Source organism: Moschus berezovskii, chromosome 27 (assembly GCF_049115385.1).
Source record: "Moschus berezovskii isolate FMDL1 chromosome 27, NW_MosBer_1.0, whole genome shotgun sequence".
NCBI lineage: Eukaryota > Metazoa > Chordata > Mammalia > Artiodactyla > Moschidae > Moschus > Moschus berezovskii.
Window position 1 is genome coordinate 40,977,368 of NC_142486.1, and position 16,314 is coordinate 40,993,681.

At 52.9% G+C, this 16,314-nt stretch overlaps 1 protein-coding gene and 1 pseudogene across 12 annotated transcripts in view; both read right to left on the reverse strand.

The window, feature by feature from the left end:
- MAPK8IP3 (mitogen-activated protein kinase 8 interacting protein 3) overlaps positions 1-16,314 on the reverse strand; it is a 44,941-nt gene that overhangs the window by 20,173 nt on the left and 8,454 nt on the right. For 4 of the 12 annotated variants that reach the window (XM_088833290.1, XM_088833289.1, XM_055409132.2 and 1 more), the window contains exons 2-6: positions 9,247-9,367; positions 5,272-5,342; positions 5,025-5,116; positions 2,432-2,455; positions 285-429 (exon numbers count right to left, since the gene is read on the reverse strand). In XM_088833290.1, the coding sequence (XP_088689416.1) occupies positions 285-429; positions 2,432-2,455; positions 5,025-5,116; positions 5,272-5,342; positions 9,247-9,367 (453 nt within the window). The remainder of the gene's footprint in view (positions 1-284; positions 430-2,431; positions 2,456-5,024; positions 5,117-5,271; positions 5,343-9,246; positions 9,368-16,314) is intronic. The other 8 variants (XM_088833295.1, XM_055409137.2, XM_088833287.1 and 5 more) reach the window with 7 other exon arrangements.
- LOC129545238 (RNA-binding motif protein, X chromosome-like) lies at positions 10,846-13,811 on the reverse strand (annotated as a pseudogene).

The window sequence follows — 16,314 nt, forward strand, 5'->3', positions numbered from 1 at the left end:
GCTTGGGCCCGGAGGTTATCGGCACAGGCAGGCCAGGGAGAATAGCCCAGAGAAGAGAAGCCAGGCCTTCTCCTGGCTGGAGCGCAAACCTGGGACGCCTGGACCACGTGTCGGGAGAAGCCTGGCCTGGGGTGTGGTGAGGGGTGGTCACTGTGCTCAGCCCTGCCTCAGGCTCGCCCTGGCGCAGGCAGCTTCCTAGAGCGGCCAGGATCCCATGCGGACCACACCCTCCTGGACACAGTGGGGCAAGGCGGGGCCCTCGCTTCGCGGCATGGCTACAAAACCTGGTAGCTGGAGCTGAGCTGCAGCTGGCCGAGGTCACTCAGGTGCCAGTGGTCCCCCGCAGGCGCGGGCTTGCCCCCCACCTGTGCACGTACCGAGCCGTCGGCCAGGGGGAAGACGCTCAGGGACGTGGGGCGCTCCTTCCTGCTGAAAGGCAGAGAGAGGACGGGGAGCAGTTAGGGGAGGGCTCCCGAGCAGGGCCGCAAACCCCCGGACGCAGGGCACCCGCGTCGCAGCCGGGCTGCTCCCCCATGCCCCCACCCAGGGCTGAGTGCACCGTGACCGTCTGGGCCCGGCGCCTGAGACCTCCACTGACTGCAGCCAGGCTGACCCGCCTGCTCACTCGCCCGGGGCACCTCTGCTCTACGGTGCTCCCTCGTTCCATCCCCTGTCGCAGCGTCACCACCCCTTCATGTGTGTCCATTGTAAACAGAGGCCCGCATGGCAGGGCCTGTGGCGGCCCTGTGGCTTTTCCAGCGGCACGCCTGGCTTCTCCTTGGCCCGGCTTCTGCCTCCAAGGGTCAGAAGGGGTCAACCTTTCTCCCCTGCTGCTTGTCCTGTCACCGCTGTCAGGAGCCCTGGGTCTGGAGTAGAGAGCTCATGCTCTCTGCATCCACACGAGCTTTTCTCTCGCTCCTAGCGGTTCCTCCTTTTAAAGCTCTGCAAGCAAACTGGGAACATCCGGTAGGCTGGATGGAAGCTCAGAGCCGCCTGCTGTGTCCAGTCAGTCCCTGGAAGATGCTCCGGGCCGTTAGTGGCGAGGGCACACAGCCAGGCCTGGGGCGGCGCGGAGTCCACGCTGCTCAGAGCCCAGTCAGACCAGGCGTCTGGACCCCTCACACAGGTGCTGGGATGGGGGTGACGAGGCCGCCTCTGGGGTCCCCAGAGGCTGGTTCAGAGGCTGGGCTGTCTGGAGGGAGACGGGGGCTTCTTCACAGTGCCTGGCGGTGCAAGTGGTGGACTGGCAGGCAGAGCGGCCAGGGACACGACTCTGGGAAGGAGGTCTCTGCCGGTGGTCCCCCACAGCTCCGGGGCTGGCGTGGCTGGGGACCCCGTTTCCTGCCTGTCTGTCCTGCTCAGGATGATGCCACCCCGGTGGAGCAGTGTCCTGGATCCTCAGGGCCTGGCTGTGCCCTCGGGGCTCTTCTGTGGGGGACAGAACCACAGGAGGCCTGGGGGGCCAGACGTCTCCTGCGGACAATCCCCGGTGCCTCCTCCATCAGCCCTCGTCCCCCGAGACAGACGGCACTTTCTGCAAGGCTCGCCCGTTGCTTAGAAGGAACTCAAGATGGCAAGCTAGGCAGGCTGGGTCCGTAGATCCACCGTGGCTCTCCCCAGGGCTGTATGCTGGCCACAGGCCCTGGCCCCGGGCGTCTGGGGAGGCAGTATGGCCTGTGGGCTCCTCCCTGGGGTTCCCAGCCCGTTAGCTGCTGCTTCTCCACAGGGTTCCGGTGTGAAGGCCTCCTCTCCTCGGTCCCAGCTCTGATGGGGGGCTGCACACCAGGGTCCTTCAGGCCAGGCTGTCACCAGGTGCCACAGGGCACTATGACAGTAGGGCCAGCATGGGGCCACCTGCCTCCCAGGATGGTACTCTTCTCCGTCGCCTGCCTCCACGGCTTGGTGCATGCACGGAGATGGCCAGGCCCAGCTCCCCGACGAAATCCTCACCAGGGATGAGTCCCACGTCCTCTCCTCTCTAAGCCTTGGGAGTGTTCGCTGGGGATTGCTGTCGGCTGGCCAGCCAGAGCCTAGTCCAACGCTTGGCCAGCACATCCTCCTGTTACAGCCCCGCAGCTCCCCCAGGGGACGCCGATGCCCATCCACCCCCGAGGCTGCAGCCTGAGAGGACCACGTGGCTCACAGATGGCATGCCTCTGGCTCTGGGCCGAGTGACCGAGCTGGGCTGCCTGACGCCAGGCACAGGGTCTCCACCAGTGCCTGCCACCTCCTGGGGTGTGGACATGAGGTCCAGCCTGTGGCTGGCAGGCGTTAGCCAGTGGGGCCTGCACTGCTCCCATCTCTGGGACCCACCCGCCCGCCTCAGCCACAGGCCCTGTGAACGTGTGTCCAGAGCCTCCAATTGACACGTGACCCCGGCAGCCCTCCGGGTTCCCTGAACCCGAGGCCCGGGGACGGCTGCGGGCTTTACCTTCTCCTCCAAGACTGGCGAGGACTGCGGGGATGGCACACGGTGGGGACAGCACGTGGCAGGACGGCACACGGCGGGATGGCACACGGGGGGGCAGCACGGGACGGGGGGCAAGACAAGAAGACAACATTAGAGGGTGACGGTCGGGGCTGGGGCCACGCGTAGGCACACAGAGAGGATGGGCCCCACGGGAACAGACAAACGTGGGACATGCAGATGCCTACTCTGGACGGACACAGGACACAGACACACACCCTCTTAGCTTGGACAGCAGGTGGTGTCCACTCAGACAGGGTGGGGGTCGAGCGTCCTCCCCCGGATGCCCCAGCACACGCAGGCACACCCACACGGTGACAGGGCACACGGTCACACACACCACATTCGTGGCCCAAACACGCTCATCAATTTTATTCTAGACACACAGGTTCATGACACCAGACCAGGGGTAGAGGAAAACAGCCGAGGCTCGGGAGCCAGTGCTAAGGAGAAGGCCTTCCTGGGGAAGCCCCCACAGGATCCAGAGTCGCAGTAGGATGGGGTATACCCCAGAGAAAAGCGGGCCTCCCCTCAACCTGCCATACGGGCCTCAGCGGGACAGTGCTCCCTCTCCTCCCATCAGGGTGCTGTCTGGACGCTGGGGCAAAGCTGCCACCCATATCCGTTCACCTTGAGTCTGCCCCGGGGCCGTCAGACACGCACAGGGCCCCAGAACCTCTCGATCACAGCCCAGATCCAGGCCGGGCTGCAGGGCTGTAGAACTCAGTTCCACATGCTGCCGCAGGCACAGGCAAGCAATGCTGTGCCCTGCAGTGAAGGTGAAGCCAAAGGCGGCCAGCCAGCTGGCAGGGCAACGGGCGCGGCCCAGGCACAGCCCTGCCCTCAGCTTCCCACACAAGCAGTGCTCTGGCCACTGCCCTCTCACACACAGGAAGGCGCCTCTTCACCTCCAGGGCACAGGGGGCACGGGCGGCAGCCCCCACGCCGCTTTCTGCAGGCAGGGGTCTCCTCCCTGGGGCTCTGCTCTGGAGGAGTCTTAGCAGAGCCCGAGAGCCTGGAGAGGGCGACAGTGAGGCCACACCCAGGAGGTCGGGAGGGGGGCCCTAGTACTACAGAGGGATCCCCCGACTTGAGGCTGGCACTCGGTGCGGTTGCTTGGGAAGTCCCTCCATGACTCATGGCAGGTGAGACGTGTTCATGATGTCGGGCAGCGGCAGCCTGGAGACGGACATCGCCCACCTTCAGACAAACCTGATCCAGAAGCAAGTCTGCAGAGGCTGTGTATCTGAACAAACTCTGGTACATAGTCCCTCACTGAACTCTCACAGAGCCGGGGTCACATAATGACCCCTGACACCCTCTCCTGCAGTGCTCGTGTTTCCAGAAAGGAAGCATCCACAGCAGCTGGAGCCCCTCTTCCCACCGAAAGCAGCGAGACCATCTGAACACAGGCTGAGGGTCCTGGCGATCATCCTTCCCAGGCTCTGCCAGGCCTTGTGGACACATTGCGCTTTGGTTTCGAATCCGAAGACTCAACAGCTGTGCCCACCGCACCGGGTGAGGGGCTGACGGGCCCGGCATGGACGGGCCTGAAGTATCTTGATTGCAGACATCACCCACCAAGGAGGCGGCGCTGAGAAAACGGAGCCTTTATGGGACAGACCAGGGGCTTCAGGCATTTGCGGAAGGAACAAAGGGCCACAGCTGCAGAGGAGCTCCACTGGCGGGCAGGGGGCGCTGGGGTCCAGCCTTAGGCCCCTCCTCCTTCCTCCAGCCTGACTAGACGTGGCCCGCGCAAGCAAGGGCTGGGAGAAGACCTCTGACTGTGCGCTCCCCGGGCACAGAGGTGTGCTTCTGTCCTGACTGAAGATGGACCAGGACCGGCCTGGCCTCTGCATGTGTCTCTGCTCCCCGAATGACGTTGGCGCAGGGTGCACGGCTGTGTCTGCTAGGCCCCCAAGGGGAGGGGCCTCCCCCACTCCCACAGCCGGTTCCCAGCACGCGAGCTGGTTGCGGCCAACAAAGTCAGTGCAAACACGCACACACGCATCTCCCAGGGAGTCTTCATTCCCCATCCATCCTGGTGGATCCTGTTTCCTTTATTTTACAAAAGAGAAGACGAGGTGCAGAAGCACGTGGTGACCTTTAACACGTCGCAGAGGATGGGGCCAGGGCTGGGCGTCCCCCGTTCCCGCTGACTGGCCCCAGGCCCCAGCGTCCTGCAGGACCCCGCCCGCCCCGTCCCTGGGCGTCTCAGCTGGGGGTGGAGCGGCGCCTGGTGCCACCCCGGCTGGAGTCCTGTGCATGTCCAGGACTTGTCCTTGTCGCGCTCTGCGCACAGCCGCAGGCAACTGCCAAGAGCTCTGACTGCTGACTTGAGGCCACAAGCAGATTTCCCGGAGGAGGTGAGTTCACCAACGCGGACTCGACAAGTGTCAGGATCAACCACGTGGTTCCCCGAGCCCTCGTGACTGCCCACGGCCCCACACCCTGCTGGGCGCCTCCTCAGCACACAGCCCACCTCAGGCCACATGCTCCAACCAGACACCCCCTTCCTGAGCCTGGGGTCGGGGCGCTGGGTGCAGCTGGCTCCTACCTCCGCCCTGGCAAGCTGCTCTCCGTCTGGCTGTTCCCCCCGACCTGCTGCATCTTGGACCTCTCGATGTGCTCCACGTAGGTCTGGATCATCTGTGGGGACCACACATTTGCGTGAGGGCTGCCCGCCTGCCCCGGCTGCTGCTCTCAGGGCTCCGACAGAGGAGGGGGCAGAGCGCAGGGACCGGGCGGCGGCCGCCGGTTCTGCAGGGGCGCCCCGGGGAGACAGGAGGCGGGGCAGCACCCACCTCCGTGTGCCGCTGGTGCAGCGCGTTGTACTCCTTCTTCATCTCCGACTCCCGCTCCTCCAGCCGGGAAACTGGAAGACACAACCCACGCCCTCTCCAGGTCACGGCCTTCTCCGGACTGGCCTGCTGGGGGCAGAGAGCTGCAGACACACCCACGCCCAGCACCCTGAGCCCGGGGGTGGCCTCATCTGCGGCGACTGCCCTGGGGACATGAGCAGGTGGGCTCCGAGCACCCTCGGTCCTGCTTCGAGAGGGCCAGTGGGGGAGACTCGCACGGGCCTCAGTCAGTGGGCAGCTCCCAGGCGCGGGTGGAACCCAAGGGCATGTTATGTTGTGGCGAGTGTGGACAGAAAGTGAGCGGGTGGTTCATGGACAGAGGCTGAATTCGGAAGTAAGCAGCTTCTGACACACGTTCAAGAGAAGAAAGTCCAAAACACAGGGCAGAACACACCATGTCCCTCACGGGGCTGGAGAGACGGGGTCATGACCATGCCATCTCTGGGCTGAGGCTCTGGGATGGACCCCTGCATGCTCTGTGAGTGCCCGGACCGCCTGGAGGGCCACCTTAGGGCCACCGGGCCTCAGACACCCTGCTCCCCAGGGCCTTCGTTCCAGCTGCAGCCCAGCAGAACTCTGCGCAGAGCAAGGGACGGGGCATGGGGCAGCCGTGCCCTCCCCTTTCCGTGGTCCTGACCCCCGGTGCTGACCAAATGGAAAATTCAGAGTGTGCTTTGGAGCTTATATGTGTTTTTCTTCTAAGAAAAGATGTCCTGTGCACTCAGTCGTGTCTGACTCTTTGCAACCCCACGGACTGCAGCCTGCGTGGCTCCTCTGTCCACCGAACTCTCCAGGCAAGAGTACCGGAGTGGGTTGCCATTTCCTTCTCTGAGAAAAGATGAAAAGGTTTCATATGTGAAAGTATTCTAAGCAAAGGGAGTGTGAAGGATTTTGTGGCGTTATAGAAAGGGTGGATCTATGCCAAACTGAAACGGGCCCCTGCTTGTTCCCGCCCTGTAAAGACGTGTGTGTCTGTCTGTCCATGTCTGTGTGTTTGACTCTATCTGTCTGTGTGTGTGTGTCGTCTGTCTACATGTCTGTGTGTGTGTTTGTGTCTCCGTGTGTCTGTGACTATGTATCTGTGCCTGTGTCTACGTGTGTGTTTCTGTCTGCATGTGTGTGTGTGTCTGTGTCTATATATCTGTGTGTGTGTGCATTGCCATGGCCATTGGTCACCTACACGCTCACCTACAGCACCTGTGGGGTATTGGCTTCAGCAAATGGCCTTCAGGTCTTGGTCTGGGATATGATAGACCCAATCACCAAACTTTTTTTTTTATTTCATCTTAATTTTTTAGAATGTGTACAGTGGACAGATTGTGGTCCGCTGGAGAAGGGAATGGCAATCCACTTCAGTATTCTTGCCTTGAGAACCCCATGAACAGTATGAAAAGGCAAAATGATAGGATACTGAATGAGGAATTCCCCAGGTCGGTAGGTGCCCAGTATGCTACTGGAGATCAGTGGAGGAGTAACTCCAGAAAGAATGAAGGGGTGGAGCCAAAGCAAAAACAATACCCAGCTGTGGATGGGACTGGTGATAGAAGCAAGGTCCGATGCTGTAAAGAGCAATATTGCATAGGAACCTGAAATGTCAGGTCCATGAATCAAGGCAAATTGAAAGTGGTCAATCAGGAGATGACAAGAGTGAACGTCGACATTCTAGGAAGCAGCAAACTAAAATGGACTGGAATGGGTGAATTTAACTCAGGTGACCATTAATTATATCTACTACTGTGGGCAGGAATCCCTTGGAAGAAATGGAGTAGCCATCATGGTCAACAAAAGAGTCTGAAATGCAGTACTTGGATGCAATCTCAAAAACGACAGAATGATCTCTGTTCGTTTCCAAGGCAAACCATTCAATATTACAGTGATCCAAGCCTATGCCCCAACCAGTAACGCTGAAGAAGCTGAAGTTGAACGGTGCTACGAAGACCTACAAGACCTTTTAGAACTAACACTCAAAAAAGATGTCCTTTTCATTACAGGGGACTGGAATGCAAAAGTACGAAGTCAAGAAACACCTGGAGTAACAGGCAAATTTGGCCTTGGGAGTATGGAATGAAGCAGGGCAAAGGCTAATAGAGTTTTGCCAAGAGAACGCACCGGTCATAGCAAACACCCTCTTCCAACAACACAAGAGAAGACTCTTCACATGGACATCACCAGATGGTCAACACCGAAATCAGATTGATTATATTCTTTGCAGCTAAAGATGGAGAAACTCTACACAGTCAGCAAAAACAAGAGCGGGAGCTGACTATGGCTCAGATCATGAACTCCTTATTGCCAAATTCAGACTTAAATTGAAGAAAGTAGGGAAAACCACTAGACCATTCAAGTATGACCTAAATCAAATCCCTTATGACTATACAGTGGAAGTAAGAAATAGATTTAAGGGAATAGATCTGGAAGAGTGCCTGATGAACTATGGATGGAGGCTCGTGACACTGTACAGGAGACAGGGATCAAGACCATCCCATGGAAAAGAAATGCAAAAAGGCAAAATGGCTGTCTGAGGAGGCCTTACAAATAGCTGTGAAAAGAAGAGAAGTAAAAAGCAAAGGAGAAAAGGAAAGATAGAAGCATCTGAATGCAGAGTTCCAAACAATAGCAAGGAGAGATAAGAAAGCCTTCCTCAGCGATCAATGCAAAGAAATAGAGGAAAACAACTGAATGGGAAAGACTAGAGATCCACTTTAAGAAAATTAGAGATACTAAGGGAACATTTCATGCAAAGATGGGCTCGATAAAGGACAGAAATGGTATGGACCTAACAGAAGTAGAAGATATTAAGAAGAGGTGGCAAGAGTACCCAGAAGAACTGTACAAAAAAGATCTTCATGACGAAGATAATTACGATGGTGTGATCACTCACCTAGAGCCAGACATCCTGGAATGTGAAGTCAAGTGGGCCTTAGGAAGCATCACTATGAACAAAGCTAGTGGAGGTGATGGAATTCCAGTTGAGCTATTTCAAATCCTGAAAGATGATGCTGTGAAAGTGCTGCACCCAATATGCCAGCAAATTTGGAAAACTCAGCAGTGGCCACAGGACTGGAAAAGGTCAGTTTTCATTCCAATCCCAAAGAAAGGGAATGCCAAAGAATGCTCAAACTACTGCACAATTGCACTCATCTCACACGCTAGTAAAGTCATGATCAAAATTCTCCAAGCCAGGCTTCAGCAATATGTGAACCGTGAACTTCCAGATGTTCAAGCTGGTTTTAGAAATGGCAGAGGAACCAGAGATCAAATTGCCAACATCCACTGGATCATGGAAAAAGCAAGAGAGTTCCAGAAAAACATCTATTTCTGCTTTATTGACTATGCCAAAGCCTTTGACTGTGTGGATCACAATAAATTGTAGAAAATTCTGAAAGAGATGGGAATACCAGACCACCTGATCTGCCTCTTGAGAAACCTGTATGCAGGTTAGGAAGCAACAGTTAGAACTGGACATGGAACAACAGACTGGTTCTAAATAGGAGAGGGTGTTCCTGTAAGCAGCCTCCTGGGCCAAACCTTCCCCAGGAATTATCCCTACAAGGGCACCCCCTTTGGGGTCACGGAGGAACACCAGCTCCCCAGGAGTACTCACGGGAGCCCCAAACCACCGCTGGGGAGCCTGTCCTGAAAGGCCACACAGAGATTGTGCATTTAGGGCCAAATTGCAGCATTAAGCAAACATGCTCTGTCATCAGAGGGGCCTTATTTCTGTACTTTATTTATTTCCACAGAGGAGGTGAGGCCTTTGACAGACACACAGAGCCGTGCAAAGAGAGAAAACAAACTGAGGGAATCACAACAAAGATGAAACGCTGCTCTCATCACTCAGCCTCCCTCCCAGCTGGGGCAGGGCTGAGGACAACAAGTGCGTTCAAGCACCATTTCCTCTCTCTGGCTCCGACTTACTCTGATCTGCATAGTTTTTGGCCTTCAGTTCCAGCTGGCGGGTCTGGAACTCATAGTGTTCCACCTGGATTTGCAGCTCTTTCTTCTCTTGTTCCAAGGCATCTTCAAACTCGATAAATTTCTATACGTGTAAGGAAGACAAAGAGCAGGTGTCAGAAACGTGGGTGGGCCAGATGACATCGGCCCCTCCGAAGGGCAAGGGCTTGGACTCAGAATGTGGGCCCCCAATCCCAGTGCCCCTTCCCTTCCGTCCACCGCCCGCGGCAGCCCTGGGGGCGAGGAGGGCCAGACAACTCCCCAAGAGTGGATACCACGGCCTTCTGATCAGATGCCTGGGAAGTCACTCAGGGCCCTGAAGCTGGAAGAGCCCACACACTCACTTTAATCTCTAAATTCTTAATAGTTTTTATTTTTGATTTTTTAAAAACAATTTATTTATTTGGCTGCACTGAGTCTTATTTGTGGCATGCAAGATCTTTAATTGCAGCATGTGAGATTTAGTTCCCTGACCAGGGATTGAACAGGGGCTCCCTGCATTGGGAGCACTGAGTCTTAGCCCCTGGACCATGAGGGAAGTCCCTCTTGATAGTTTTCAAACAAGAGGCCTGCATTTCCACTTTGGCACTAAGTCCTACAAATGACATAGCTGTGGAAAAGACTGAACCCTGAGCATCTAAAAGAGGCTGGGTGTACTGCCCTGCTAACGTGTATCTCGGTCACTGCTCAGCTCAGGATGCCGTCATTTGTGGAATAATTAGCAACGCACAGCACTGCTCTGATTCTTTTAAAAATGGGGAGGGGGCTGTTGGTCTGGATTTGGAATCTGCACTTTACGTGGTAATTTTCTGAGCAAGATTATTACCAGATCAAGTGAGAAGAAAGCACCTCACAAAGGAAAAGAAAATCCTAAATGTTCTTAGGAGGAGACCGAGCTTAACTCTGACAGCCTGGGGTGAAGGCAGGCTCTAGTCCCGGGGGATGGACTGGGGGGGGGTTCCCAGGACACACAGCCCAGGCACAGCCCTGATGGGAGCTGTTAAAACCTCGATTGTACTGCATGGAAACGGAAATATTAGTAACAAATTTCATTTGTAGGAAGTATACATATCAGCTGGGTTCTGAGGACGTCAAGAGGCTTCAGGGGACGGGAATGTGAAGCGGCTTGTGGCTTCCAGGTTTCAGGCATCTGGGGAGTTGATGAATTCATGGTGGTCACAGCTGTATTTCCCACAACACCTGTACTCAGCCCCTCAGCCCCACTCGGGGCCCCAGAGACGCTTCTCCCCACAGCAGCTTTGCAGAGGTCTTTGTGCTGAAAAGCACTGGGGCTCCTGCCCGAAGGATGCCTCACCCAGAGCAGTGACAAAGAGGGCAGGACTGGGGAAGGGAGTGAGAAGGAAAATCTGCACTGATGACATCACATGCAATTTAAGTAAAACAAATGATGAAGAATATATAACCTGCTACCATGAAAACACACACAAATGGTGCAGCTGCACGACAAACTAAAACAAGTGGTTTTGAATGACTGTGGTCATGACCAGCATATGAAGAATAGACATGCTATTAACTGACTGGTAAAGAAAATTTTTAAATTGGGTAATTTTAATTCCTATTACTAAAAAGTGATATAAACATATACTTTTTTTTTTTTTGGTTTTGGCCAAACTTTTTATTTAGTATTCTGTAGTTGCTTAACGCACACTTAAATGGTCTTATTGGGGAGGGGGAAAGGGGAGGTTCTTGTAGATTCCCAAGGAAATGTCAGAAAGGCAAAATATGGCCAGCATTATCAATTTGCTTTTTTCTGGGTTTACTGGGTGAATAGCACTTTCCTTACATATATGCATCTGGTCTCAGGTTTTTCATACTAAGAACATTTGAGATTTCAGTTTGAAGACACTGAAATCCTAAGAGTAGCATACCCCGACCACCCTCTAATAAGCTAGCTTGTTTATATAGGCAGGAGGATTCATCTCTCCATTTTAGACCAGATATTTTGTGTAAGATAAATTGCTTGCCTCATCATTTAACTAGGGAAAATCCTATAGGAAGTGGCCTTTAGGGACACTTTTACTTGGAAGATTACACCACTAGTACACATGTCAAGTCTTAACACACTTAACATTTGCTTGTTGAAAGCAATGTCATAAAATCAAAGATTAAACATGTTTCACTTTCTTTCCTCACAAGAAAACATAAAAATTATGGAAGGGGAACTTAACAGGAAATTTTAAAAAAAGTAACACAATCTTTCCTTTTAGTAGTCCTTGGGTAGTTATGATAGAACAGGTTCCACTTTTGTTTGTTTCTTTGAACAGGGATTTTGGTCCAAAGTTGTTTGTTTTTAATATCTGCTTCTGCTTCCCCCTCTATCAGATTGGCTTCCTCCACGGCCACCACCTCTTGGTGCTCCGCGGCTTGAACTGCTGTAGGAATCTCATGGAGGAGGGTACCCCCTTTCCATAGAAGGGGGAAGCCCTCTTTCTTGTCTGCCACCCCAATCACGACCACTTGAGTAGAGATCACTTCGGCTGCTTGAGTAACTGTCTCGACTTCCACCATATCCGTCACGTGAGCTGCTGTGATCATCAGAGCGACTGCTTCCACCATAAGATGGCGGGGGCCCTCGTGTAGGTGGAGCACGTGAGTTACCGTAACTCTCATATGAATCTCTGTAGGAACCTCCACTGGATGGTCTGGATAGTCACGATCACAACCATAGCCATCTCTATCACTGTAGCGTCTTGATGGATAGTCATCACGTGAACTGGAATGACCATAATCAAGGTAAGCATAATCTCTTGGTGGTGGTGCATAACCTCTTGTATCGCGAGAACTTGGGTAATCTCTGCTTGAATAGCTGTGTTTAGTAGAATATCCATCATCTCTTGGGGACAAATAAACATCTCTACGAGAGGGCAAGGGCTCCCTTCGAGGTGGACCTCTGTAACTATCTCTTCCACGTGATACAGGAGCTCTACCTCCCATTCCACTGCTGCTTCGAACTGGTCCTGAAGGGGCAGATCTTTTAGGAGGAGGACCCCCACTTGGTGGTGGTGGTCCTCTTTTTACCGGAAGTGGTCCCCTGGAAGAACTCATGTTAAAATTCATGGAATAGTCACCATCATCCATGTGCCCTCCATGGGATGGAGGTCCCCTGGTTCCTCCACTTCCTCCTCAAAGGCCTCTGGGAGGGCCTCTGCTTCTTGGAGGTGGAGGTGGTCCACGTCTACCACTTTCAAATGACGGTTTAGTGGCTTGTTCTACCTTGATGACTTTTCCATCTAAGGACTTTCCATTCATGTCTCTGGCTGCATCCTTAGCATCTGCTGGGCTTTCAAAGGTGACAAAAGCAAATCCTCTAGATTTGTTGGTTTCATGATCTTTCATCAAGACAACTTCCTCTATTCGTCCATATTTGCCAAATACTGCTTCAAGGGCTTTCTCATTTGTTTCTGTATTGAGGCCACCAATAAAGAGCTTTCCTGGGCCATCTGCCTCAACCATTTCCCCCCTACCCCGGTTAAAACTGGAGAGGTGACGACGGTCTCAAGCTCCTATGAGCGCACCAACAGCGGGTTCCTAGCAGCTCGGCACGCGGGAGGGCAGCCAACCCTGAGAACGGAAGCTGGAAGGCACTTGCACTACTGCGCAACGAGTAAACATATACTTTTATAGAAAAATCTTATGAGAGTGTTAAGTGAACTTTTAAAAAAATCCATAGTTCTGCTGTGCTATCAAAGATTAAACAACAAAACCAAATCCAGAGAGGGTCAGATAAAACTGGGTGACATTCTTCCAGTGTGTGTGTGTCTGTGTTGGACGTGCCGTCATTTCGTCCATGGTATCTGGACCTGACTCACTCCCTCGTTTATACTAGAATGTCTTTCCACACCAAGAGCAGTGTTCTGCCATTCCCACTTCTGACAGCTGTATGTACGTTCCCCTGAGGGTGTGTGTGTGCAGGGCAGAGTCTACTCAACTAGCATTGCCTCTTGTTGGACTTTTCAGTTGCTTTGCTGGTGGTTTAGTCGCTTAGTCGTGTCTGAGTCTTGCTACCCCACGGACTGTAGCCCGCCAGGCTCATCTGTCCACAGCTCATTATGTCCTTTGTCCAATTTTCTGCTACAGATTCTTACTTTTCTTAACAATTTGTAAGGACTTAATTAGATCCATTCAAGAACTTGTCTTCTATGCTGCAAGCATTTTTCCCAGGATGTACTTTGTGTGCAATATAGAAGTTCACTTACTTCTGCACCATTTACTCAATAATTTACCCTTTCTTCAGTTTTGAGGGCTACCTTTGTCATCTGCTAGATTCTAAGACTCTTTCAGTCTGCATCTGATCCAGTAACCAAAGGTTTCCTTAAACTTGTAGTGTTTGTTATAGCATCTTTTAATGGCTGATACAGTCTACTTTTTCAGTCTTCCTGATCAGTACTTTCTTATTTATTCCCATTTGCGGATCCTTCTTGATTAAATGGAAAGTCATCCTCAATCACTTATTTATTTATATACTTATTGATTTGGCTGTGCTGCATCTCATTTGGATATTCGAGGGATCTTCGATCTTAATTGCAGCATGTGGGATCTAATTCCCCAACCAGGGATGGAACCTGGGACCCTGCACTGGGAGCACAGAGTTTTAGCCACTGGACTACCAGGGAAGTCCTTGCATTTACTGTGTTTATTTTTTTGAATCGGACACAACTGAAGTGATTTAGCACGCATTTTTTGAATCAGCATTTTGCCTGCCAGAAAGCATCTGTTCTTCGGTCCTCAGGAAGGGGTCCTTGTTTTTCATGACAAAATGCTCAGGGCTGGACTTAGGAGGAAGGGAAATCTCACCCTGAGCCAGTGAAGAGCGGTGGGATGGGGCAGCAGGAAGCGGGGAGGCGGGAAGAGGGAAATTCTCCCTCCCTGTAACCGGAGCCCGGTCCTGCATCCAAGCTGGAACACTGAGGTTTTACAGAAAGAAGAGCACTCTGCGGCGCCGTTTCCCACCTGTATCTCAACTTGTCACCTGCACTTCACAGTTGACAGTCAGCTAAAAAGATTTTGAAGCAAAAGATGATGTAAGAGAAACCAGATTAAGAGGGTCAATGAGATGTTTCTAAATCCGTCCTGATAGGTAGTCACTAAAATCCAACACAGAGGGGCTTCCCAGGTGGTGCTGGTGGTGGTTTAGTCGCTGAGTCGTGCCTGACTCTTGAGACTCCATGGACTGTAGCCTGCCAGGCTTCTCGGTCCACGGGTGGCACTAGTGGTAAAGGACTGGCCTGCCAATTCAGGCCACACATGAGACACAGGTTCGATTCCTGGGTCAGGGAGATCCTCCGGAGGAGGAAATGGCCACCTGCTCTAGTATTCTTGCCTAAAAAGTCAATGAGAGAGTGAAAGTTGCTCAGTCATGTCTGACTCTGCGACCCAGGCCAGAATACTGAGGTGGGTAGCCTTTCCCTTCTCCAGGGGATCTTCCCAATGCAGGGATTGAACCCAGGTCTCCTGCATTGTGGGAGGATTCTTTACCAGCTGAGCCACCAGGGAAACCCAAGAATCTTGGAGTGGGTGGCCTATCCCTTCTCCAGGGGGTCTCCCTGAGCCAGGAATAGAACCGGGGTCTCCTGCATTGTTTACCAGCTACCAGGGAAGCTCAATAAGTGTTTAATTGAATAATTCTTGATTTAAAACAAAATATTTGAGAGAAAAAAAATCCAATGCTGATGACAGTCCCCAGTGGCCTGGTCACGCCATGAATCAGCTCATCCGCTTGGCGATAACCATCGGGTGGCAGCATCTCTCCAGATGAAAGAGAAGCCCCGAGAAACCCACAGGGGACCTCTGCTGACTAGAGGGCCAGCCCTCGGGCTCTCTGCTGGGCCGGACCAGCACTGGGACACTGAAGGCCCTTGGTGCGCTGGCGACCACCACACTTGGCACTTGCGGAGAAGCCGTTCCTTGCCCACTGCCTCGGGGGTCAGCCTGGAACCAGACAGAGCTAACTAGGGGCACCTCAGGGGCTCTGCGCCCACGGAAGCATCACACACACAACACGCTGCTCTAAGCTTGAAAGACGTCCTCTTTCTTCTCCTCCTGAAAAAACTCTCACAACATCATTACAGTAATTTTAGTTAACGAAGAGGCAAGCTAGCTCTTTAACTGAAACAGAAGATTCAACATCACCTTTATCAAATATTATGAGGGATGAATAATGTGAAGGACTAGTGCCTGGCCAAGACTAAACAGGCACTGGGTCTTTGCTTTGTATGAGGAACCGCTCGGGGTGAGACTTGGGATGAAGTAAGAATCCCCTGGACAAGTGAGGCGCAGCTGATGGGATAAAGTAGGGGCTTTGAGGCTGGTGGTGAAGTGAGTGCAGAAAAGCAGTTGAAAATCACAGTTCTCTTCCAAGATGAGTTGGGGGAGGCGGGGAGAGGGGTTAGGAGGGAATTCTACTAACTCGGTCAAAGTCACAAAAAGTGCAATAGGTATTCTCAAGGAAGCAGAACGTACTTTTATTTAGAGATCATTTTCTTTATTTTACTGATTTTTAAAACACTGATTTTTATTTATTTGGCTGCGCTGGGTGTGGCACATGGGCTCTTCGATCTTCACTGCAGCATTCAGGATCTTTAGTTGTGGCATCTGGTTCCCTGACGGGGGATCGAGCCTGGGCCCCTGCACTGGGAGCGGGGCGTCTTAGCCATTGGACCACCAGGGAAGTCTCCTGGAGCAGCTACTGAATCTTTACTTTGTGTAAGCAATCGTCAGGGCTAGACTTGGGATGAAGGAAGACAAATGAGAAGCGACTGGTGGAATGAAGTAGGGGCTTCGATGCTGGGGGTGAAGTGAGTGAGGAAAGGAGGCAGCAGCTGGGGGAGGTGGGGCAAGGGGTCGGGGGGAACTCTATTAACTGGGTTAAGGTCACAAAGATCCAATAGATGTTTTCAAGGAAGCAGAAAGTATTTGTATTTACAGATCATTTACTTTATTTTTAAAAAATATTCATTTGGCAGAACTGGGTCTTAGTTGCAGCACACAGGATCTTTAGTTGCAGCATTTGGA